At 43.9% G+C, this 24,362-nt stretch overlaps 2 protein-coding genes across 5 annotated transcripts in view; one reads left to right on the top strand and one right to left on the bottom strand.

Annotated features, from left to right (window-relative positions):
- Positions 1–9,638, bottom strand: part of RHCE (Rh blood group CcEe antigens) — a 43,078-nt gene extending 33,440 nt beyond the window's left edge. Inside the window, exon 1 of one of the 3 annotated variants that reach the window (XM_036115006.2) lies at positions 9,589–9,638. Coding sequence is in view for 2 of the 3 variants with exons in the window: in XM_036115017.2 (XP_035970910.1) it covers positions 2,521–2,698 (178 nt within the window). In the remaining variant the exon portion in view is untranslated. Of the gene's footprint in view, positions 1–2,520; positions 2,794–9,588 lie in introns of those variants that run through there. The other 2 variants (XM_036115017.2, XM_036114998.2) reach the window with 2 other exon arrangements.
- A 1,984-nt stretch (positions 9,639–11,622) lies between these two features.
- Positions 11,623–24,362, top strand: part of MACO1 (macoilin 1) — a 58,024-nt gene continuing 45,284 nt past the window's right edge. The window contains exon 1 of one of the 2 annotated variants that reach the window (XM_078073620.1): positions 11,623–11,881. In XM_078073620.1, the coding sequence (XP_077929746.1) occupies positions 11,802–11,881 (80 nt within the window). In that variant the 5' untranslated portion in view covers positions 11,623–11,801. The remainder of the gene's footprint in view (positions 11,882–24,362) is intronic. The other variant, XM_036114981.2, reaches the window with a different exon arrangement.

Here is a 24,362-nt window from a genome sequence, read left to right as displayed (position 1 = left end):
TCAGACTTACAAAACTAACAATAATTCCTGTATGTCATACAGGATTCATGCTGATTGCCTCAAAAATGTCTTTTTGGAATTGGCTGGTTTGAATAACATTGAGTTCACATGGACTGGATTAGATTAAGTGAATTGACAGATAAGGTAACCTAGTTTTAGCTCAACTAACCTTTACAAAATGGACTAATGGCTTGAACAATGCCTGCCTAAAACCACAGAATGAAGGCAGAACCATAATGGCAGCCAAGCGTATGAAAAAAAAGGGCAGAGTGATATTTCTTGTGTAAACTCTTCATCCGTCACATTCGAGGTTTTAAAAAAGTCAGTCTAATTAGATCTGACAGGAAGTCAACCAGGAGAATTTGAAGTTATCAAGAAGACTCTAGGAATGGATTTACATCCACTCTCAGTAATGGAAACAATGGACCTTGCCTTGAGATTGATTGGCACCATCACAATCAATAATTTGAAAATATTATGTATTTGTTTTGACCTCTTTCAGATTTTCTAATTTGTGTGTATTATTATAATGTACAAAATATATTCACGCAACAGTACTTGATGATGACATGTAGGTATGGTATGTGCTTAAAAAATGGTGTATGTGATCAGAAGCATTTGAAGCCCTCTGGTCCATACTACACACCAGCCCGCACACTGGTCTCCCACCTCAAGTCATGGCCCTTTCCCCTACCCCTCCACTAGCCCTGGAATGGCTTTCTCCACAACCTGAACCCAAACTCACCACACCCCTGCTTCTTCCTATCAGCTCAGCAGCATGAAGGTCCAGCTCCTTACTCAACCCAGTGGGTCCACCATGCCCTACTGCCTTCTTTGGGCTCCGATGTTGCGATGTTAAACCCTAACCTGGTCCACTCCAGTGAGTGCACACACCAGCTCTTGCTGTCCTCTCACTCTGGCTGATGATCCATTTTCACATGGTTAATTCCTACCAAGCCTCCAAGATGTGGCTGGTCAGTCACTTCCTTCCAGAAGCCTTCCCTGACACCATCATCTCCCCTGCCTGGGTTATGGGCCCTCCTCTGTGCTTCCATGTAAAGTGAGTGTCTGAGGACACTTCATTTCTGTGTTACCAGCATAGCAGAGGGGTGAAGAATGTGGACCCTGGCGCCAACATACAGAGTTGAAATACTGGCTCCTATACCCACTGGTTATATGACAGGTGACTCAAGCTCACTGTAAAACGGGGCAGTGAAGCATAGTGGTTACGTGCATGGAAACTAAAACCAGGCTGCGTGAGTTTAAATTTGCTGTGTTATCACTGGTTGAGTGACTTTGTGCAAATTATTCAACGTCCATGTGCCTCATTTCCTTATATGAGAAACAGAGATCATAATCATACCAACTCATGGGATTGTTGTGAGGGTTCAATATAAAGCATTTAAATAGTGCCTGGTACATAGGAAGAGAAAATAAATATTAGCTCTGATTAGCACATGTCTAGATCCCCCACTGGATGTAATACAGGGTTGAATGAATACATGCGCAAATGAATGCATGCATTGAATTATATTGTATTGGACTGAAAAGAATTAAAGTAAACTGAAATGAACTTAAATTTGTCTAGGCCTTGCTCGTCAGGCACTAAGGGCCCCTCTCTGGACCAGCCCCTGAAGTGGTGTAGACGCTTCCCTCCCCAAGTCATCTCTTTGTCCTACTTACTCCTGCTTAGGGCCCAGTGATGCTTTTCCATTGCTCTCAGCTAACTAGTCAGTTAATATCACTCAGGAAGAAGCAGGCACTCAACCAGACTAGAGCTTCAGCTTTGTCTCAGGGAGGACACTCAAGGAGGCCCATCCATTATCATAGATAAGATATCGGCCCAATGAGATGCTTGAAACTCATCTCAATTTTTTTTTAAAAAAGCAGAAGCCACACCACTGTGGATATCTGTCTTGTTTACAGTTGTTCTCATTACAGTCTGTGAATATTTTTAGCTGCATATAAAATCACAACCATCCTACACTCCTCTTCAGCCATACCTTATGGCTCTGGATTTGCAGACAGAATGTAGACTTCCCAGCCAATGAGTGAGAAGGAGAAGGCTGGGGGTGGGGGAGGGGCAACAGACTCAAGCTACCAAAAGGAGGGTGGTACAGAAATGAGCAAGAGAGACCAAAAAAGAAAAGGAAATAAAAACTAAAAGCCAAACAACGTGAAATTCCTTGCTGTTCAGGAGAAAGGGGAGGAAAGGACAGAGAAGCAGAGACTTATGAAAACCATTTGGCAAAGGAAATTCTAGAAATACAGAATAGGAGGCCCCTCACTGCCCTGACAAATCAAGGAAGGCTTCATGGAAGAGGAGATGTCCACGTTGGTCCTAAAGGGGGAGCCTACATTGTTGGCTGGGTCTCTGCGCAACCTATGGGAGAAGGTGTGGGAACCCATTTACTCAGAGACTTTGTGGAAAGGAACATGTCAGCCACTGGAGGACCACAGACCTCCTCTTCCCTTGTTCCTGCTACTTGCCTCTGTGACCACCCCCCTCTGGACACTCACCTCGAAAGTTCCCCATGAGCTTCTTCGGATCCTGTGAGGAAGTGTCAGAGGAGGTGAAAAAGAAGAAGATGACAATGAGAGCCACCTCCAGCACTAGGATCCACAGAGGCAGGCAGCCCCGCATAGATGGTGGGTACTTGGAGCCCATCCTGTGTCCTTGTCTGTGTCTGTGTGGCATCCAGCACCAGGCATCACCCCTCTGCCCCCACCCCCACTCCAAGGAGTGATAGGGGAGACACCCGCCAAAAGCCTTATCTCCGGCTGCAAGGCTGGTTTTGCTGGCCTGTTGATGGAGTTAACATAGGAGCAGAGGGACTGTGACAGGGAGCGGAAGAGATGCATTTATTCCAACACTAACTCATTCATTCAGTCCCTCACTTATTTGTTCATTCAACAAGTAGTTGCTGCATTCCTACTCTAGGACGGGCACTGTGCGCAGTTTCAAAGAGGGCATCCGTTCACTGGGCACCCACACATAAGAACCCTCCTTTGCTCACGACTTCAGTTTACCCTCCCCATATCCTTGCAAGGCAGAGAGTGGATCAGCACTCCTATTTTACAAATGGGGAAATGGAGTCTCAGAGGGGGCTTTGGATTGGCAAAATTTCTCTTTAAGACCATACCCAGTGAGCTCTTAATAAGAATGTATTGAATGAGAATGAATGAATGAATGAATGAATGAAAGCAAAGAACAACACTAAGCCCTGAGAGAGATCCAGACAGAGCCCCTGGGGAACTAACTCTTCCGAGTTACATGGTTGAAATTATTTATATTTGAATCTGTACTTAAATCTACTTGTTTGTAAATCTTTTAAGGGTAGGTGGGGGAAAAGAAAGGAGGCTTGGGTCCAGCTCTAGTAAAAACCTGGTGGGGTCCTGCTCCAGCCCTAGGCTGTAGTTGTCTCCAGCTCTGGTCACCTCCTCACAGAGCAACCCAGGACTCTGCCTGGGGCATGAGGCAGACCACCAGCTTCAGGACCCCTGTCCCACAGCAGGGGCAGTCCCCTGAAATGGGACTTAGGGCACCTGGGCTCCAGTTCCTACCCTGCAGCTAACTTCTGGAGCCCCATCCATGTGCCTAGCAGATGGTCTGATCTATAATAAGCATAAAGAAAGAGAGGGAGAAAGGAAGGAAGGGAAGGATTGGCCCCAGCCACTGGCCACTGGGTATAGACTGAATTTATGGGGCCTCAGATAATAAAACTAGACTAGGAGTTGCAGGGAGGCAGATTCTGGCCCAGCATGGTGGATACTTTATTGACCATTACAGCTGTCCAGTGCAACAGGCTGCTCATGAGGTAGTGAGCACCCTGTCCCTAGCGGAATGCAAACAGAAGCTGATGGTTACTTGTCAGCGATGTCTTGGAAGTGATTCAATATGCAGTTTGCTGGAGATTTTAATCACCCAGAAGAATCTTTTCATTTTGTTTTTAGATGAAGAAACTCACACCAGAAGGTCATACCCAAGGTCATACAGCCAGCTGACATCAGTCACTTCTTGCTCAGCGCAGCTTTATTGGCAGAAGGAAAAAAAATTGAAAGTAACCTAAATGTCCAGTAGTAGGGGACTGGCAAATAAGCTACAGGACACACATCTTGCCACCAACATCATGGTCCTGAACATATGTGGGAAAAATCCAGAGGAAAATGCTTTTAAGGTTTATCAAAATTGACACAGAGGATATACTATTGGGTGGAAAAGCAAGTTGTAGTACAGTGTGTGCAGTATGTTCCCATTTTTGTAAAAAATAATAATAAAAACCCAATATGTTAATGCATGCATAGGGGAAAAATGGCTGCAAACCACCAACACCAGCTCCTTTTGCTTTAGATGCTGTCTGGAGCTAACACTTTCCAAGCACTTACCATTGCTAGGCAATGTTCTAGGCACTTTACATGCATGAACTCAGTTAATGACCCTGGGAGGTGGGTACTATTAGCCTTTTATGACAAATGAGGCACCCGAGGTGCAGAAGGGTTACGTGACTTGTCCAAGGTGACAGGACTAATAAGTAGGAGAACCTGGATTTAACCCAGACCCAAAGCCCGGATTGAGCAACTGGGTGTTTAACCACACAACTGTGGCCCAGGCGACTTCTAAGTCCTCTTCCGAGTCTAGGAACATGGGATTCCCAGCCCTCTGCCCTCTCAACAGTAGCAATAGAGAGAAGGTACCCTGACTGCTAGAGATCAGAGATAGAAGTCTCCATCCCCTCATGGTCACCCCCTGGTTCTGATTTCTGGCCATCAGCTCTTCTTATGAACTAGGTTTCCGTAAGGAGGGGCTCCCCTGTGTGGGGGACAAATAAACATGACCCGAGCTGGCCTGGGTCCTGTACCAGCACCGTGTAAACCGGGCAGCTGGGCTCACCTGCCCAGGGGCACCAAAGGTCAGCCAGATGAACACTGAAGATTTTCAGTCTCTGCCAGCCCCTGGGCCTGGAGCCCCCTGATGGTTGTGTTCACCCTCGGGCCAACTTAGTGTGGGTGGCAGCTGGTTCCACACCCCGGAAGCCCCTGTGCGGCCTGCTCCTACCCCAGTGAGGGACGGACTGCTTGACAAGAGGGCCAAGCTCCTTGCCAAACAGGCTTTCTTTAGTAAAGGGAGGTGTCCCCCACACTTGGCCTCTCCCAACAGATTTGTCAAAAGGGGAATGTTCTTTCTTCCCCTCTGACTCTTGCAAAAGGTCCCTGTTTTCGCACTCCTGCTCCAGACATTCTGTCTTCAAACCATCAAGGCAGCTCAACTGGTCCAAGAAAGCACAGGGGGGGACGCCTGGGTGGTTCAGTCGTTAAGCGTCTGCCTTCGGCTCAGGTCATGGTCCCAGGGTCCTGGGATCGAGCCCCACATGGGACTCCCTGCTCTGCAGGAAGCCTGCTTCTCCCTCTCCCACTCCCCCTGCTTGTATTCCCTCTCTTGCTGTCTCTCTCTCTGTCAAATAAATAAATAAAATCTTTAGAAAAAAAAAAAGAAAGAAAGCACGGGGATCTAGGGCAGATATGTCACAAAACAAATATAGTTAAATGTTCATTGTTGAGTCTACGCGGGAGGTAAAGGGCTTTTCACTGTATAATTCTTTCAACTTCTTTGGCGTCTGTTAGAAACTTTTCATAATAAAATGTTGGGGAAAGCACTGTGTGCACCTGCTTCTCCCTCTGCCTAAAAGCCTCCTCCTGTCAGAAAACTGCCCCTGCCCTCTCCGCCTCAGAGCCAAGCACAGGGACTTCTGATTGTTGTATCTCAGCACCTACTGCTCATCCATAAGAGGTGATCAATAAATTTTTGGTTTTTTGAAAGATTTTATTTATTTATTTGAGAGAGAGAGAGAAAGTGCACAGAGGGAGAGGGAGAAGCAGACTCCCCGCTAAGCCAGGAGCCCGACGCGGTGCTCGATCCCAGGACCCATGAGATCATGACCTGAGCCGAAGGCAGATGCTTAGCCAACAGAGCCCCCCAGGCGCCCCTAAATATTTGTTGAATAAATAACAACTGCCATTTCCGGAATGCCAAGCACTGGACCAAGCATTTTGCATACATTATTCCATCTACTTTTCCCCTCAAGCCTGTGAGTACAGGCGCAGTCATCCCGTCTTACAGATGAGGAAGCTGCTACTCAGAGAGGTGATGTGAGCGCTCAATGTCACACAGCTAATAAATGCTAGGGGTGGGACCCATCCCACATCCCTCTGATGCCACGGCTTATGCTGTCAACTACTTTGCAATTCTGCCTTCCATTTAGTAAACCACTCACAGTCTCAACTTCCTTAATGAGTCAAATAAGATGAGCTGCTCTACTTTCCTCACAGAATTATTACAAATGAGAGAATGAATACATAAGCATGAGTGGCGGCTGGGTTATAGAAAGGAAGGTGGGCAAGTGGTGCCATGCCTGTGACGTTCTGATCTAAGTGACCAGGCTTCCTCCAAGGGTGACGAATCAAGTCAGAGAGACTACAGAATTCACATGTAATCGTGCATTTTCTGTAAAAACAGGACTCCATAAGAATACTCACTATACCGTCCTCACCAGGCATTGTAAGGCTCAGTCATGGGCAGCAAGCAAGGACGTAGGTAAGTCCTCCATTCCCTCTCTGGAAGTTTGTCCATACCAAGGTTGTGATCCTGCTCTGGGCATGCCTGGGGAAACTGTGGCTAAGTCATTCATTCATTCATTCATTCATTCATTCAACAAACATGAGCTTGGGAGTCAGGCAATCTGGGTTCAAATCCTGACTCCACAAATTATTGGCTGTGTGAACTTGGGTATGATGATCAATATCTATTTCCTCATCTGTAAAGTAGGGAAAATCAGTGTCAATCTCATAGAGTGGTTGTGAAGATTTTTTTTTTTAAGATTTATTTATTTGAGAGAGAGAGAGTGCATGCAAGTGGAGGGAGGGCAGAGGGAGAGAATCTTCAAGCAGACTCCCCGCCAGTGCAGAGCCTAACGTGGGACTTGATCCCACGACCCACGAGATCATGATCTGAGCTGAAATCAAGAGTCAGACGCCTAACCCACTGAGCCACCCAGAGAACCCCGGTCATGAAGAGTAAATGAGGAAGTGCATGTAAGTGTCAGATGTGTAGAAAATCCTCCATAAATGTTAGTAATTATTATTGCACAGGGTTGGTATATTTACTGTAGAAAACTCTGAAAATGCAGACGTGCATAAAGTTTACATAAAGCACCCGTGATTTCCATATCTCCAAAAACCAGTTCTTCTTCTTTTTGTATATTTTTCAGATTTTTTTTCCTATTCATGTGAATTTAGGCCTTGTTTTCTCCCCTACAAAAATGAGTAATTGCTGTTTCCGTGAACAGTATACCCTAAGTCATTTCCAAGCCTGGAATATCTTTCTACAACATTCTATCAGGGTGGCTAAGAACCCAGGCTCTGATGTCAGAATTTCTGAGTTTGAATCCGGGCTCTATCACTTAACTGTGCGACCTTAGGCAAAGAACTGAGTTGCTCTGGGCTAGTTTTCTCGTCTGTAATATGGCACCAGTAACATCTCTACCTCACAGGGTTGTTGTGAGGTTGAGATCAAAGTGCATATGGTGCTTAGAGCAGTGACTGTACGTGGTAAGTGCTACGTGTCACCATTCTCCATGCCACACGACTTCCGTGGTAAGAATGTGTGACCATGTTTGACCAGCCCCCTTTGCAGGATTATCTGGGTTATTTCTAAACTGTTTCTGTTCTAAACATTACAATGAATATCCTCCATTAACAGGGTTCTCTGGGGGACACAGATACGTGTATAAGAGGTGGCCACCCCAGCGTCCGGACTTTTCGGTGACTCCTGTGGCATGGGAACCAAATTCAAGGCAGCTGAGCAGCTGACTCGAGGGCTTGAGGGGATTTGAAGCTACTGAAAGAAGGGGGGATGCAGTTTTCTTATTTGTGAAACGGGATGTGATGATCACTCTCCAGGCTCTTCTGAGCTATTCTGAGCCAGGTGAAGCTCAAGGACAAATCTCAACCCCTTGCCCATTGAACATCCCAGGAGAAGAGGAGGGACAACCCTGAATTCTTGGCTGGGCCTTGGTCTTTTGAATACGAAGAGATGATTTCCCTTCCCTGTCTTACTCATCTGTAAAATGGCCACTGCTCTCCCCTGGTTCCTGACTGATGGTGGAGGTACGGAGAGCTTGGGGGGGCTCTGTGGCAGGCAGGAGGCTACCCCACCTCTGCCCAGGCGCCTGTGCCCTTAGGGTCCCAAAGAGCCATCTGAGGGCTCAGAGGGGAAAGGCTGGCACTTGACTAGAACCCAAAGGAGCTTGGGCTAGGGTGGCCCAGGAAAAGAGATGGTCTGGCTGGGGCAGAAGGAGGGAATGGAGAAGGGCAGTCTTACTGTGGGCTCTTGGCAAGGGGACAATTCCTGTCATCCTACTCCAGCCCATCACCAGATCAATAAACCTAATCATCAATAACCATCTCTAGGCCCCAGGTTTGGCCTATAGCATCACAGCTTGATCTCACTCAGCTGTTCCTTGAGCTAAACTGCTCTACCAAGCCAAATGCATAATTTTATTTTCTCCGAGCCTCAATTTTCCCATCTGTAAAATGGAGCTAAAATGACCTGCTTCTAAACACAGGGCTTGAAGAGTCTCCAGAGGGGATCTTGGCACAGATGTATGCAGGTAACTCAACAGCAGGGTGTTGGGACTGGAACCCAGACCACCAGATTTTCTCTGTTCTTTCTCTTTCCCCCATGTAGCCTTATGTCTGAGAGTAACTCCCAGTCACTCCACACTTCTGCCACAGCATGGAATGTCCTTATAAGGATGGTAGGCTAGACAGTGAGCTCCAGCGCCTCTGTCATCTTTTCCTGGATTACTCACCTATTCGTTCCACAGTGTGCCATGGCACTGTCCTAGATAACAGGGACATAAGGGGGAGTGGAAAAGACCATGGATATGGCCCTGTTAATAACCTTACTGAGTTGGCTGTTTGTCTCTGGCCCAGGTAATCTGGAACCTTGTAGTCATGGAGTTGATGGCTATATTCAGATCTGGGGCCTCATGGAGTCTAGAGCCAGGATCTTACCATGTAACCTTCCTAATGCATTCAAGCCTCCAGAATATTGATGTAGGTCCTGCCTGTATCCTTCTCCATGAACCAATTCACCTTGGCAGCTGAAGCCTTTTTCTGCTGCTCCAAGCAGAGCATTCCATTCAGACCCTTTCACAATGATGGGCAGCCTTGGTGAAAGTTTGAGCTCACGGAGTTTGTTATCCTTGGCCACCCAGTGCCACTTTATCAACATGCTGGAGAGAAGTGAGGGATGAAAAACAAGTATACTATTAACGGTAACTGCTTACCGTTACCTACTGTATGCCTGGCCCTGAAAGTTCATTATTCTATAAGCCTTAAAACATACCTGAGTGGAAACAGAGGTTCTAAGATTCTGTAACTTGCCCAAGCTAGTAAGTGGCCATGCTGGAATTTCAATCCTGGTCTGAAAAGGTAGGTACTCTTGCAATTTTTCAAAACTGCATCTCTTCAGAATAAGGATCCAATCCCCCAAGAAGCTTTCATCCTTGGTGGATGAACAAGACTCACCCAAGAAACCCGACTGAGGAGCAGCACTGCTGGAGATGCTCTGTGTGGGAGCAAAGGCAGAAAGGAGGGAAGATAAGGTTGCAGTGGGTTTTAGGACAGTGAGTAGATAAGGCTTGCTGGCCTGGGTAGGCCTGGAAAAGGAGAGTGGGTCTCCAGTGTGACAGCTCTGGATGCCGTAACAAAGAGAATGGTTTTCAGGCATTGGAGGATCTTTAAAAATTTGTGAGCAGGATAAAATAACGAAGAACAGCAGATGAGAATGATGACTTTGATACAAATTACAAGTTCCTCCTTGGGGTAGGTGTTGATTAAGGGGGTGATTACAGGGCAGGAAGAGGTCCACCCAACTCAGGACAAAACCAGATACCATCTACTTCCTGGAAGTTTTTAAAATGTGCTGGAAGACCACCTCACAGTCCCACTGTTGGTGTGCGGTTAAGTTGGTATGGCCACGTGATGGGAGATTCAGCAGCCATCAGAAATATTTAGGGAGGATGCATAATAACATGGGACAATGTTTACATTAAAGAACAGAATACAAAAAGACCAACCTGAAAGGCCCTCAGTGGCAACCCTGTCGGGACCCCTCTCACTTTTGAGAGCTTTTTCTGTATCTTCACTTAGTAAACTTCTATCAATTTACTCACACATACACACACAAAAGAACAGAATACAAAGTTGAATATCTAGTATGATCACAACTCTTCAGTAATAATAGCAGTAATAGTAATAATGATATCACCCATGGGGGAAAATAGGAAAGAAAGAAAAAATTTAGAGTGCTAATAGTGGTCGTGTTAAGGTGATGAGATCCATGGGTGTTTCTTCTCCCTTCAGCTACTTTTTGACAGCTTCCCAGTTTTCATTAATGACATTCTTTTTAAAAGAATCTTTGCTGTCTTTTCTAATGTGATTTTGCCAGACCTACGTTGCAAGGAATTAATGAGGAGTAAATGAGCAAGTAGATGCAAAGCACTCAGCACGGTGCCTGGCACAAAATCGGCGCTCTAGGAGGGTCCGGTGAGAGGGGTCGTTGGCCGGTGTCCCAACATCTGAAAAGCCCGGCCCTCGCCGCCGAGCAGCCTCCCCTTAGTCCCCGCGGCATCGACCCCTCGCACAGCACTGACACGTCCCCGACGCTGACGCTCGCCGTGTCCAGCAGGCGCGGGGCCCGCGGAGCCATCCGCACAGCCCGTCCTGCGGACGTGGAGAGAGGGTCGCACCGCCCCACACACCCCCGGCAGCCCAGCGCGACGTCGCGCGCACCCACGGCCCCGCCCCCTGTGACGCGCCTCCAGGGGGCGGGACCGTAGCAGCCCCGCCCCGCGCCTCCTCCGATTGGCCGCCGCGCTGTCACCACGTCGCCGGGAGCTGGCAGGGTGTGTGTGTGTATGTGTGTGTGGGGTTTGCTTTGTCATTCGTACCCCCGTCGCGCGCTGACGCGGCCGGCCTGGCCGAACGCTCCAGGATCCGCAGAAAGGGCCCCCGGCGCTGACCCCGGAGGCTCCCGGAGGGGGAGGATGCTGCGAACCCCTTACATAATGACGCGACTGACTGGGGCACATGTCAGCGCAGAAAACAGCACATGCCGCAAACCCAGGCCTCCCGATTTCATACGGTGCTAGTGATAGCGGGCAATGAATATAGCACGATATGCTCTAGCATGGATTATAATACAATGAAGCGCAATCCAACAGTCATGAAGTGTGCCTTCGCAATAAGGCATAATATAGGATGTTATATTTATAGGGCCTATTTATAAGCCTCTATTTAAATCTTTTCTGATAGGCCCAGGCACGCACACAGACATTATAATGATTGGCGCATTCTTCTGTCCTTCAAAGAGGCGGGTTCTCGAGTCCGTTGTGCCTCAGCGGGCCCTTGGATTGGCCGGCAGCGGCGTAGCGACGCCTTCGATTGGCCTCGGGGGCCGTCCGTCGGAGCCGAGGAGGCGGGGCAGGCGGCTGGCTGGTGCTGGGGCGGGCGGGCCCCGGAATTGTCATTTCTTTGTTTCCGAAGGCGGAGGAGGCTCTGAGCCCCCCCTCCCCGTCCCACCCCCTCCCCCCCGGGTGCTGGCTCCATGTCTGTGTGACCGGCCCCAGGGGTAGAGTCCAGGCCCGACGCGGGGCGGGCCGGCGGCGGCGGCGGCGGCGGCGGCTGAGGTGAGAGACGGCGGCGGAGGCGGCGCGGGCACCCGGCCCCCCAGCGGGAGGATGAAGCGGCGGAACGCCGACTGCAGTAAGCTCCGCCGCCCCCTAAAGCGGAATCGGATCACCGAGGGCATCTACGGCAGGTGAGCGGCGGCGCCCCCGCCTCCGCCCGCGCGGGCCCCGCGGCCCCCGGTCGGTTGCGGAGGGGCCCGGCCCCGTTATGTAACCCCGACTAGGCCGCACGCCCGCGCCGGGGGCTCTCCAGAGGAGCGCGGCCCGGGGGGCTCCGGCCGGCCCGCAGGGGTGCGCCCCGGGGGCGCGGGGCGTGGCGAGGGCCGCCGTCCGGGCGGGGAGGGCGCGGCGGCCGCTGGCGGAGGAAGCCGCCGAGCCGCCGTTGGGAGCTCCCTGGGCCCGCCGGGGGGAGGGGCGGCAAGCCCCCTCCCCTCCCGCGCCCCTAGCCCAAGACGCCGGGCCCCGAGGGCCGCTCCCGGGGCCGCCGGGCCTCCGCTGGCCCCCCAGTTCCGCTCTGGCCTGGGAGTCGCCGGCCTGAATCGGGAGGCGGGTGGACCATATGCACTAGGGGGAAAGGCTGACAAAGTTGGGAGCAGACGGTGGCCCCACGGTCCCCGGCAGACTGGGCAGGTGGCCACGTTGCCCGGTCTTTCGCCCTCTACTTCTCTTGCGGGATCTCAGACTTGGCACCGAGGGCTGAAGCCGATACCCCCTAATCATGCCCTGTGGCCCCGCTCCAAACTCAGGAGCTGATGATCATTTTCTTAGCAAACATTATTTTGACCATTCTAAGCTGATAGTTTTCTTCGAACCTTTTAAAAGGGATTTTTTTCCAAACTCAAAATTTTCTTTTTCTTCCGGGGAAAAAAAAAAAAAAAAGGCAGTGTCCCTTTAAATAGAAACTGAATTCGCTGCTCTGAGGGGGAGAAGGACAACAGGTTCATGGGGCAACTTGGTGACAATCACAGCTTCCTAAGCAAAACTTGTGTACGACCTGTCATTTTTCTGGTTCTTCTTAGAATGTTAATTCTGAATGGTACTTGCCTTGATAAATGATTTCGGTGGAGAAATCATTAATTTACAAAGGAGAATTATCAGCATGTGTATATAGGCTTAATTGAGTTTCCGTGGTATTTTACGATTTAGCTGTTTGAGCTGTGGGACTTAGAGAAATATGTGAGGTAGCTGATAACACCCAAGTTGTCACCAAGCTAATGACCACGTCTTAGCATAACTGTACACCTTGCACATGCTGTTGTTTACATATATGGAAGATTGCTTTTCACAAGCAGCTGAGTGATGTAAACATCAGGGCTTTCCTTTATTTCAAGTTTAAAAGCATTAAGAAGTCAAAGTATAAAGTTCTTATGTATATTTATCCTTCTCTATAGATATATCCTTATGTAATGAGCCATAGATCATAGGAATAATTCATTCATTCATTCAACAAATGTACATACTATGTGCCAGGCCCTGTTCTAGCTATGAGGGTACAGCAGTCAGTAAAACAGGCCAAAATCCAAGCTGAATTAATCAAACCTGACCATTTAAACTAAAAGTGAAAAAGCAAAAACCGTTTTCCTACAGATTTAATAGGTGGGGGAGAAATGTCTCTTTAAGTTGAAGACACTGTGATCCTTTAGGAAGGATTTTTTTCTGCCCATTGAAAAAGATTTGAACAACTTAATAGTGACACAAGAATAGAAAAAGCATATTAAACAGAATTGTAGACCAAGGACTTTGAATGGCTGCTAGTCACAGTAACATATGATGATATACCTTTATAGAAAGAAGACTGAGGATCCCATATTGTTTACATGTGTTGTATTTTGACATCTCTTTATATTTGAACAGATGATGCCCAATTTAATACCTGCCTGATAGTAACCACTCAATCAATGTGAACAATGTGAATTCATTGTCTAATGAAGATCTATTATTTTAGTGATGAGCTTTTGGAATTCAAATGTTCCTACCCTAAAGTAAATATGCTATGCAAGTTATTCAGGGTTTTGCTGTAAAATTTTAAAACCCAACAGCTCTCAAATCTGTTTGCCCTTCTCTGTTTGGCATTCTTTAAGTTAGATGTTAATCAAAGACCTACATATATTTCGACCTGTCTTTCCTTTTGGAGCATCATATATCAAATGAATGTTTTAATTCACTTACCTGTTTCTTAGTTTATAATATGGAGTATTGGACTAAAGAACAAGATCATAGTTTTGTTTTTTTCCAATTCTGTTTTTAAAAATATGTTTAGAAATTTTTCCTTTATTCCTAAAACAAACAGAATGAGTGGGCTAGTTATAAATTATGGTGTTTGAGGATTTGTGAATATCAAATTTCTGTGATCATCGAATTTAACTCTGTATTAATTGTTCTTCATACCATCTATTACCCATTTTGTTTCTCAACACCTGGCCAATTTTGGTCTCATTAAACAGAGACCTTTTTTCCTGAGGCTCTGTTGACAGTTTTGATAACCACTGTCTACTGTTTCACAGCATGACCTTTCATGAACATTATTTTCATGTTCTCAGTCTGCACAACTTTTTGAATCTGGGCATAGCAAGGAGGCAGCTGTGATGAAGAGAGCACTGGACTGTGGGCATCAGGAGACCTGGGTTCGGACTCAGAATCCCAGCTCTGCCACTTTGAGCCCCATTCTCTCATCTGTCAAATGAGTCTTGAGGACTAAAGGAGCTCATGTTCAGTTTGTGAAACTCTTATAAATTCTAGCAGGCTATCCAAATATTATTTACCCTGTTGTTGTTATCACAGTTTAACATGTTTGGTTTATTTTTTAAGGAGGCAAGAGAGACTATAAGATTTGCTACAGTTATAAACAGAAGTTGAGTAGTCAAAACAAAGGGTCAGTTGCTGCTTGGTCTTGCTGAAAAAAATCCTATTGCTGAGATGCTTTTAATCATGGGCTCCAATCCAGCAACTGTGACTGAGGTGATTGTCAGATGATATGCTTATTGTCAGTATAATGACTATGATAGAATTGTTTCGGGGCAAGGTAAAAGGAAAATGGATTTTAGACATATCAGCATTATCTACATTTATATGTGTGCCCATTGTTTGAAAATTGAAATGTACATATATCTTATTCCAGTCAAATTAATAATCAAGAATAAGAGAAAAGAACCAGGGATGGTGATGATTTCCTTTTATGTTATTAAGGACTAAAATTCAAAACACATTTAAAAACAATCCGAGCCAGCATAGATCCAGAGTAGAAATTCAGTATTCAATAAATGTTGAGTGTGTGAGTTAATAAATAAATGAATATAAACTAATTCATCCTACTTAGTTAAGAACCTGTGTTGTTCAGGGAATCGTGGAGGATACAGAATTAGATATGGTTTCTTGTCTTCAAGGAGTTTACAGTTTAGTAGATCATCGTAATGCCCTCTTAAATTTGTACAGTGGTTTTGAGGTTCCAAAGAACTTTGCGTTCTGTTCAAGGAAAAATATTTTTGTTGAATTATATTTTAGCCGGCTATTTTAGTTGTTCACCTGATGCATTAACAGCTTTATTTTGCCCTGTGCTATTTTATGATGAAGTAGACAGTCGCCAGTAAGTGAGGGAATATTTTCTAACTCAAATGAGATAAATGTGAAAGAACTTCGGAAATCATAAGGAACGGTTATTAATAAGAGAAAGTAAAATAAATAATTGCACTTAACTATGACATTCCAGACGTCCTCAGGTTTTATGGCAGCGATTCTCTGTCCATGTCTGCTCCTTCACACATGCACCAGACACTCCCAGCAGTAACGTCTAATTACATGCGGTGATTCTCCAGGTGAGGTGGGGTTGGAGTGCTCTGTAGTTTTGAAAAGCCTTAAGGGGATCCTGTGTGGTTTAGCCACCTGTCACTTTGCCATGTTCCCCACTTCCTTCCCCCTGAGAATTACTGACTTTATAATGGAAAGATGAGATGATGTGTGTGGTAGGGAGAAGACAGGGGCAGAAACGTTTACGTTGAAAGCTTCTGGAGTTAAAATTGTTACTTGCCCAAGTAGGCATAATAAGCATTTTAAGTAAGGCACATGTGTTAAGCTTCAGGAAACTATTCTATATCTTTGTTACTGGTGGTTGAAGGAAGCGCCCCTTCACTTGTGAATTTATGAATACTTCCTGTCATCGTGTAGCACGCCACCTGCAGCTTGGACGAGCAGGACTGTGCCTGACTCGTAGATTCTTACAGCTTCGCACCTTCAGACTAGAGCTGAGGACTCGGACGTCCCTGGTAGGTAGAATACCTTGGCCCGTCTTTGTTTCAGAAAAGAGTTTCCTGGCCTCTGACTTTTGGAATGATCCAAGTTTGCATCCTTCTCAGCTTCCTAATTTCCTTTTTCAGACCCTAGTCGAAATAATCTGATCTCCAGAGATTTCACTTTTCTGCCGTTCCTGCCTCTTTAATTAATGATGTTTCCTAAGCCTAGTTTTAGCTCCTTTGGGCTATGCTTATTAAAGCCACTAGAGGCTGGCCTGACCCTTGGCTGCCTTGATTGTACATGTGTCCTGCCGAAACCCCAGACACCCCAGTGTTGCAACCTCACAGCCTAAAAGCATTTTGGTGATCTTGGGAGGCTTTTTCAGCCACACTGGACCTGACATGAAAGTGATAGATTCTGTATTGTTTTAGAGGGGTGTTGGGGAAGGGGGTAAGTTTTGACTAACCTTTCCAGTGAGGTGTTTACCTAATCCTTATATTTACAGTTTGCATGAAATGCATTTGAACAAATCTGCCACAATGGAGTTTTGTACTTAGTTTTTGCCAGTAGTGTGTTACCTTAAAAGAAAGGTACTTTCCTCCAACTCTCATTTATGATTCTTCTTGTCTGAGTACTCTTGGCAGTTTAGTTTCATTAGATGTTTTGAAAATCCCTTTAAATTTCTGCTACGAGTCGAGGCAGGGGAAGGAGGGAACGTGATCTAGTTCAGATTATTTGCTTTAAAGCTTCCTGTTTCATTAGTGATATTCTCCTTTTTCTTTGATTCCTTATGGCCTTTCTTGAACCTCACTAGATTTGGAGATTGGTTTTAATGGTAGACTTAATAGCTTATTATTTTCACTTTTTGTTAGTTATTTGCCAAATATTCTGGAGCCAGTTCCTGTTCTATAGGCACTTATATGTCTAGAGTCTTTTTCTTTGGCCATTTCTCCCAGATCTTCCCACTGATATTAACCCTTTGGGGTTTTGTGTGTATATATATGTGTGTTTTGTTTTGTTTTGTCGTTTTCTAGGCTACCATCCAGGTGATACTTAAGGGAATATAATAAAATATAACATATACCTTGTGGAGTCTGGAGGGTCAGATAGAAATTTTAAACATGGTTAAGAGCTCAAAGTGAAATACTGTAATTAGGTTTCCTTCCTTCCTTCCTTCCTTCCTTCCTTCCTTCCTTCCTTCCTTCCCTCCTTCCTGTCATGGGGCTCAAACTCATAACCCTGAGATCAAGGGTCGCATGCTCTACCAACTGAGCCAGCCAGGCGCCCCTGGGTTACTTTTCTTGATGAAATTTAGTGTGCTCTTCAAAGATACTGATTACTTTTATTCTCTAGGCTTACTAGATTTGGGTGTAATTATTTTACTTGGATCGTTTTCAAGAAATAGGTCCAGAAGAAAAAAGTTGTTTGCCCAACAAGCTACATAAGTATAATGGTACAGACCAACAGCAGAAACACATATCCTTTGCTAGATGTTTTTTTTTCCATCATGAATTTCTTCAAATACCCAATGAGTGAATATTTCCTCAAGGTCTCTCACCTTTAGTCACATGGATCCTGGTAATGGAAATTTAAAAAAAAATAACTGTTAGAATGTATTCTTTGAGGCTTTATATCTTTGACATTTAACTTAACTAATACCAAATTGGCCTCTGCTCATCAACCTTCCAAAATGCCTATCATCCCCAGACTTGGAAGCCCCTTCATACCACTAACCTTCATTCCTTTGTTTTCCTCTGCTGCTTTTAAGGACAACGTACTCACATTGAGTCAGGGGATTGTGACATCAGAAATAATTTCTCTCTCATCCATCTCTTCTGTTGCCTTTTCTTTTTTAGAGGCTTTGCCTTTAGTGGATTGAAATAGTGCAGCTAGTCCACTTGAGGTATATCTGTAGACATCACTAGTGGACTTAGACCATTTGAGATCTCTTTCCTTACCTAGCACAGGGGAGGTGGCCAGAAACAGTCTAGCTCTGTTTTTAAATTATATTATTACTTTGTTCATCTTTAAAGCACTTCTAAAAACCAAATAAGTTGCTCAGTATTAAAGTCAGTATTTTGCCTATCTTGTAGTGAGGGTACTTGCGTTATAGAGAGAATGAGTGCCGTGTTCATGGTCAAACAAAAACTCCTGTCTCAGATGAGAGAAATACTAAGGCTAGAATCTTTTTTCTCAGATGTAATAAGCATTATTTTCTTGCCTTGCTCTAGGCTTGACAAGCTATACCTAATGGTTTATTGTAATTATGACTTTTTTAAAAAATGAATTATCTTTTTATTTTTGAATTACATGTTTCTCTATTACAGTGATCATTCTAGGAGTGTGAATTTCGCTAGAAAGCAGTCTTGAGTTGTCCCATGTTTCGTGCCATAGTTATTTCTGTAAAGAATATTTGACTTTAGGCGGCGCCTGGGTGGCTCAGATGATTAAGCATCTGCTTTTGGCTCAGGTCATGATCCCAGGGTCCTGCATGGAATCTGCTTCTCCCTCTCCCCCCGCCCCCGCTCCTGCTCTCTCTATCTCTCTCTCAAATAAATAAAATCTTAAAAAAAAAAAAAAAAAAATTTGACTTAAAACTTTTTTCTGTAGAGCTTCATAGTGTGTTTACAAATTAAGTTTATAAATTCATAGTTTATGAATGAGATACTGAGGGTTTATTCTTTCATAAAGTACATCTGCTCATTTTTTTAAAACTTGGTTCTCTTGTAGATTTAAAGAATTATATAAGTTGAATGTGTATATAGGAAAGCATATAAAGAAGGAAAATAATATTTATTGAATACCTAATATGAGATGAGAAAGTCCAGTGTGATAGATAAACATATGGGCTTTAAAGTTATTTGAACTCGACTTCAAAGAATGTCCCTGACACTAGTTGTGTCACTTTGAACAAGTCACTTACTTGCTTTAGCCCTCAGTTTTCTCATCTGTAAAATGAGGATGGTAAATAATACCACCTACTTTATAGGACTGCTATAAGGATAATTGAGATAAGTCACATAAAAAACTTAGCATCGTGCCTGACACAGATAATTGCTCATAAAGTTATTTGCTGTTACTGCTATTATTATCTTTTCTTCATTGTCTTATTTTGTTCCAGTAAGGGTATTAGCTTCAGTTTCATATGTGAGGAAACCACAGTTGCCCCAGGTTTGGTTACTTGATAGAGGCCCATATGAGTCTAACCCTAGAGTCTGTCCTCTTTCTGTTGTACAGTATTGTGCCACTTCATTGTTTCTGAGTGATGTTTATGTGTAAGAACTCATATGATACTCTCAGACTTCCTGCTACACGGAGAGCAAGTGTCATTGTCTTCATTTTCCAGGTGAAGCAACAGGTACCAGGAACCTTTTTTCCTTCTCAAAAAGGGAATGTCTATTAAATAATAATTTTTAAAAAACAGTATAGATATGACAACAGTGCAAAATGTGATCGGACCAGGGTCCTATTGATTGATCGAGCTCTATCTATTTATCTGTTGCTTTAAAGGACATTAGTGAGGGGCGCCTGGGTGGCTCAGTCGGTTGAGTATCTGACTCTTGGTTTCGGCTCAGGTCATGATCTCAGATCAAGCCCCGTGTCAGTCTCCATGCTGAGCGGGGAGTCTGCTTGAGATTCTCTCTCTCCCTCCCCCTCTGTCCTCCCCCCCCAAAATAAATAAATCTTTTAAAAAAATAAAGGACGTTAGTGAAATAATTACTGAAATTTGAATAAGGTGTCTAGATCAAATAATAGTAACATATCAATGTTAATTTCCTGACTTTGATTTTAAAAAAACCAATAACACATATATAGGGAGAGAATGATATCAAGAACATGATAAAATGTCATTTGTGCATTCTGAGTGAAAAATATAAGGGAACTCTTTGTACTATTCATGCAACTTTTCTGTAAGTCCAAAGTTATTTCAAAATGAAGAGTTAAAAAAAATAAAAGTAACACACTTGGTATGCAAAAATTAACGTGATAGTGTATTAGCATAATGCACCAGACCTTAGTACTCCTGCTCTGGGATGATCACTGTTATATAATTTTTAAGTATCATTTTTTTCTTTTTTTCTATATAAGCAAACGTGTGTATTTCTCCCTTAACAAAAGTACGATTCCAGTTTACATAAAAGTTTTTTGGCTTTTCTCCTCACTTAATCTCTTCTCCATTTCTTTCCATGGAAATGTATTCATTTACTTTTTTAGCAGCAGCACAGCATTCCACGTAGGATTCACTTCTCTGTGGTCTCCAGACTCCTGTTTCTGTGCTCTTTCAACAGTGCTCCGCAGCCTCTCACTTCCTGGTTCCTCAGGTTTCTTTCCTATGAAAGGGTAATAACTGCCCTGCTTATTTCACCGTTGTAAGGCTAAAATGAGATAATTAATATGAAAGCATTTGGAAAAATTGCACATATGATGTAAGTGTAAGGTGTGATTAGGTAGATGATTACTACTGCTGAAGATGTGAAGTGTAATCCTGTGGGTTGTTCTCTTTCTCCTCACGTGCTTCTGCAGCCCCCCATCCCAAACCTCACAGAGTCCACACTGTCAAAAGTGGTGTGGTTTGTTTGTTTTTTTTAGATGAAAGTGTTTTTGAAGCAGAATTTCCAAAACTCTAAATTCTCCAACTGTGTTAAGTTACAGTACCTGTCCTTGATATCTCTGCAGTCTATGTGATCCTTTGTAAAAACACTATACCACACAATTCTTTTTTTAAAGATTTATTTATTTATTTTAGAGAGAGAGTGTGTGCATGGGAGGGGGGTGGTTGGGAGGGCCAGGGGGAGGGAAAATCCCAAGCAGACCTTCCACTGAACCTTGCGCAGGGCGTGGGGCTCGGGGCTCGGAGCTCGATCTTACCACCCCCAGCTCATGACCCCAGCCGAAACCAAGAGTTGGTCCAAGAGTCGGTCGCTTCATGGACCGCGCCACCAGGCACCCCACCACACAATTCTTAAAAGCTTTTTTAAGTGATTTCTTATTCTAGGTTTTCTTTATGCTTTCTAAATTGGGCATATTTTATGCTAGATTTGTCATTGCAGTGGCTGTGTGTGTGTGTGTGTGTGTGTGTGTGTGTAATTGACACTCGAAAGGTTCTCTTGGCAGTCTGCAAGAGGCCTAGAATAGAAAAGAGAAATAAGGAGTAGCTTAGGTCTTCTCAGGCATCCTCCTGTCTGGATTGCACACTGGGAGGCAGGTGCAGAACCTAGCAGCAGGGGCGAGGCCGTTTTATCTTGATGCTGTGCACAACTTTCTGTAGTCCACCATTTCTCAATTATTTTTGTCTCGGGACCTCTTTCCACTCTGGGTTTATATGGGTTATATCTATCAATATTTACTGTATTAGAAATTGAGACAGACACATTTTAAATAATAATTACAAGCTGATATAAAAATAATAAATCCATGAGAAGAGTGGTGTGGCTTTACATTTTTGCAGATTTCTTTAATGTTAGGCTAAATAGAAGACACTTTGAGAACCCCCACTGCAGGCCGAGCCAGTGGCAGGCAGGCCAAATGGAGTGATAGTCTGGTACACAGAGCAAGGCTGATTAGATTCATTTCTTCCTATTGAAGACCACAACAGATTGGGAGCAGGTACATGGTAATCTTCGGAGCAGAAGCTGTATTTGTTTCTTTTGTTGATGTTGCTTTATTCAGACACCCTTCCCAGTCATCTGTGCATGATTTCTCTGTCTACCTTCATTTTAAGTGTGTACTCTGGTAAAGGCCTTACTGTCAATCCTAAACACTCTTGTGCATTGCAGGCCATTCATTCAACAAATATTTGTTGAGTTTTTGTGCTCTGCCAGGCACTGAGGATAAAGTAGGGAACAAAATAGGCAGCTCTTTTGTTCTTGTGGACTTTACATCTAAATAGTTAATTAAATAAAATACTATTTATTTATAACTGTGATTAAATGTTCTTACAGTACGGGATGCTATGTGAGCATATAATGGGGTAACAGTGTTTACTTTGGGATCAGGGAGGCCTTTTTTAATGACGTGATGTCTGTGTTGTGTGCTGAAGGATGGGTATAGTAGCAGAAGTGCTTCATTTGGTTAAATTGTACTTAGGTGGGGATCTTGTCTGTGACTCAGATAGAAAAGTAAGAAAATGGAAGAATCAACCCTGAACAGTGTTCCCAATTGAGGGAAGGAGAACTAAGGGTTTGGAGATAAGTATTGATTATTTAAGTAGATAGTTGTTTAATTTCTGAGACACTGTGGAATTCAGTGGAGGTTCCATGACAATGAGAAGTTTATACCATGGACCAGTACTTCTCAAGTTTTAATGTACAGACAAATGGTCTAGGGATCCGGTGAAAATGCAGGCTTAGATGAAATAGGTCTGGGATGGGCCCTGAAATACTGTTGTTCTAAAAAGCTCATAGTGATGCTGATGATGCTGGTCCATGGACCACACTTTGAGTAGCAGGACTATAATTACACATCTGATTTCAGTAGGAGTATGGGCTGGACAAGAGGCTGGATGACTATTCTAGAGGTGATGTGGAGTAGGGAGAGGTATTTGATAACAGAGAAGACGGCAGTTTGGTTTAAGAAGTATCATGCCACATACTGAAAGCTAAAAGCAATTCACAGTTGCTATTCCAGAGAAGACAGGAAAGCTAGGGATTGAGATAGATGGCCACTAGCACAGCCAGTGAAATCTTCTACAGAGTCATTTCTGTGGTGAGGACCAAGTGAACTAAATGGCCATTAGTCTGCCTAGGGAAAAGGTCAGGTACTGAGGATTGATGGCCACACTCATGGTAATTATGTGGGCTCCAAAAATGATCTACATGATAGCAGCTAGTGGTACTAGAAAGAAGGTGCACTTTACTTGGAAAAAGAAAAATGTTCAATACTACTTCTCATTAATCATAGATGATTAATCATTAATCCATAGGTGAAGAGTATTGCCAAATAGATTCAGGTTAAAAATGGTTGTAAATGGCAAGGGTAGGAATAGAATGGAGGAGGGGAAAGAAACTTATAGTTAATAACCCCTTTGAAAGAATCACCACCATTAAGCCTAATAATCACACGTCTCTTCTTAATTTCACTGGCATCCAGAACAGAAGCATATAAGACCATCAAGAGACATTATTGGTCTGCCCTTGTTCGATTATATTACTATGGAAAATATCTTTTCATTGTAGTTATGCTTTAAATTTTTGTTCAAGATATTTTATAGTTATTCATAAATGTGTTTGGATCAGAGAAAGTAACATCAAGTTATGAACCATGTTGTGAACTGTATGTATAAAAATATTTTATATTTGATCACATTCTCTTCATGGTTTAAAAGAAATATTTTGGAATGCTATAATGGCTTAAAACCTAACTTTCTCTCCCCAGTAGAATGTCATCTCTTTGGATTTGGCAAAATCTTATGACCTTCAGAACATGGAAGGAAAGGAATTAGGGTACTGATAAGCGGTCATTTTAGGTTACTTGTCTTTTAACTTTTTTACATGTACCTATAGAAGAATAATAAGCATAAGTTACTGATACAGAGGACTAAGTGAATACTGAATCAGGCAACTGTCTTAAGCTTTCTAAAACCCTGAAGGCAGAAATGAATCAATAGAATTCAGTACTAGTCCTAAAGTAAAATCAACTTTTTTTTAAAAGATGAGTAAAGAATTATTTATTTATTTACATTTAAAAGTGTGGGCAAACACATAATGTAAAATTCAGCATCTTAGCCATTTTTAAGTGTACAGTTCAGGAACAATATATATATTCGCATGATTGTGCGACTAAGCTCTAGAACTCCTTTTGCAAAACTTGTAAAATCTAATTTGTTAATTAGGTTGCCTCTTGATTTTTAGAGGCAGGGCCACCTAAAAGGGGAGCCTGAGGAAAGTTGAGGGTATGGCATATGTTTGTGAAAGGTCAAGTTTCCTTAGATATCTGTACTTCTAAACTGTGACTCAGTAAGAGCTGGGTGTCAAGGAACATGAAAGTACGAGAGCAGTTTTTTTGAAAAGAACTGAAATATATAAAAAGGAACTCTCTTGAAGTCACAGACTTGAAAAAGAGTAGTCATTGTTACAAAGATGATCATTTCTGTATTGCCTTTGGTTTAAATGATTGGGCTATTAAAAGCTATTCAGTAGGCTGTCATTCTTTGGATAATGCTATCTAAATAGTGCAACAGAACATTGCCTGCTAGACTGGGATCCTGCCATGCCTTGGAAGCATTTGGGGCAGAGACAGTTGGTAGTACTCTACCTTCTCCACCTGGGGAGTGGTGATGACTGCACACGATGATATACTCCCCGCATCTCATTCACCTCATCCAGAGGCAGCCCCATGGGGAAAAGTGTTCATTGGAGAGGTAAAAACATTTCCATATGTGCCTAG

Source organism: Halichoerus grypus, chromosome 5, assembly GCF_964656455.1.
Source record: "Halichoerus grypus chromosome 5, mHalGry1.hap1.1, whole genome shotgun sequence".
NCBI lineage: Eukaryota > Metazoa > Chordata > Mammalia > Carnivora > Phocidae > Halichoerus > Halichoerus grypus.
Note: the sequence above shows the minus strand (reverse complement) of the source record. Positions and strands in the feature narration are given on the sequence as shown.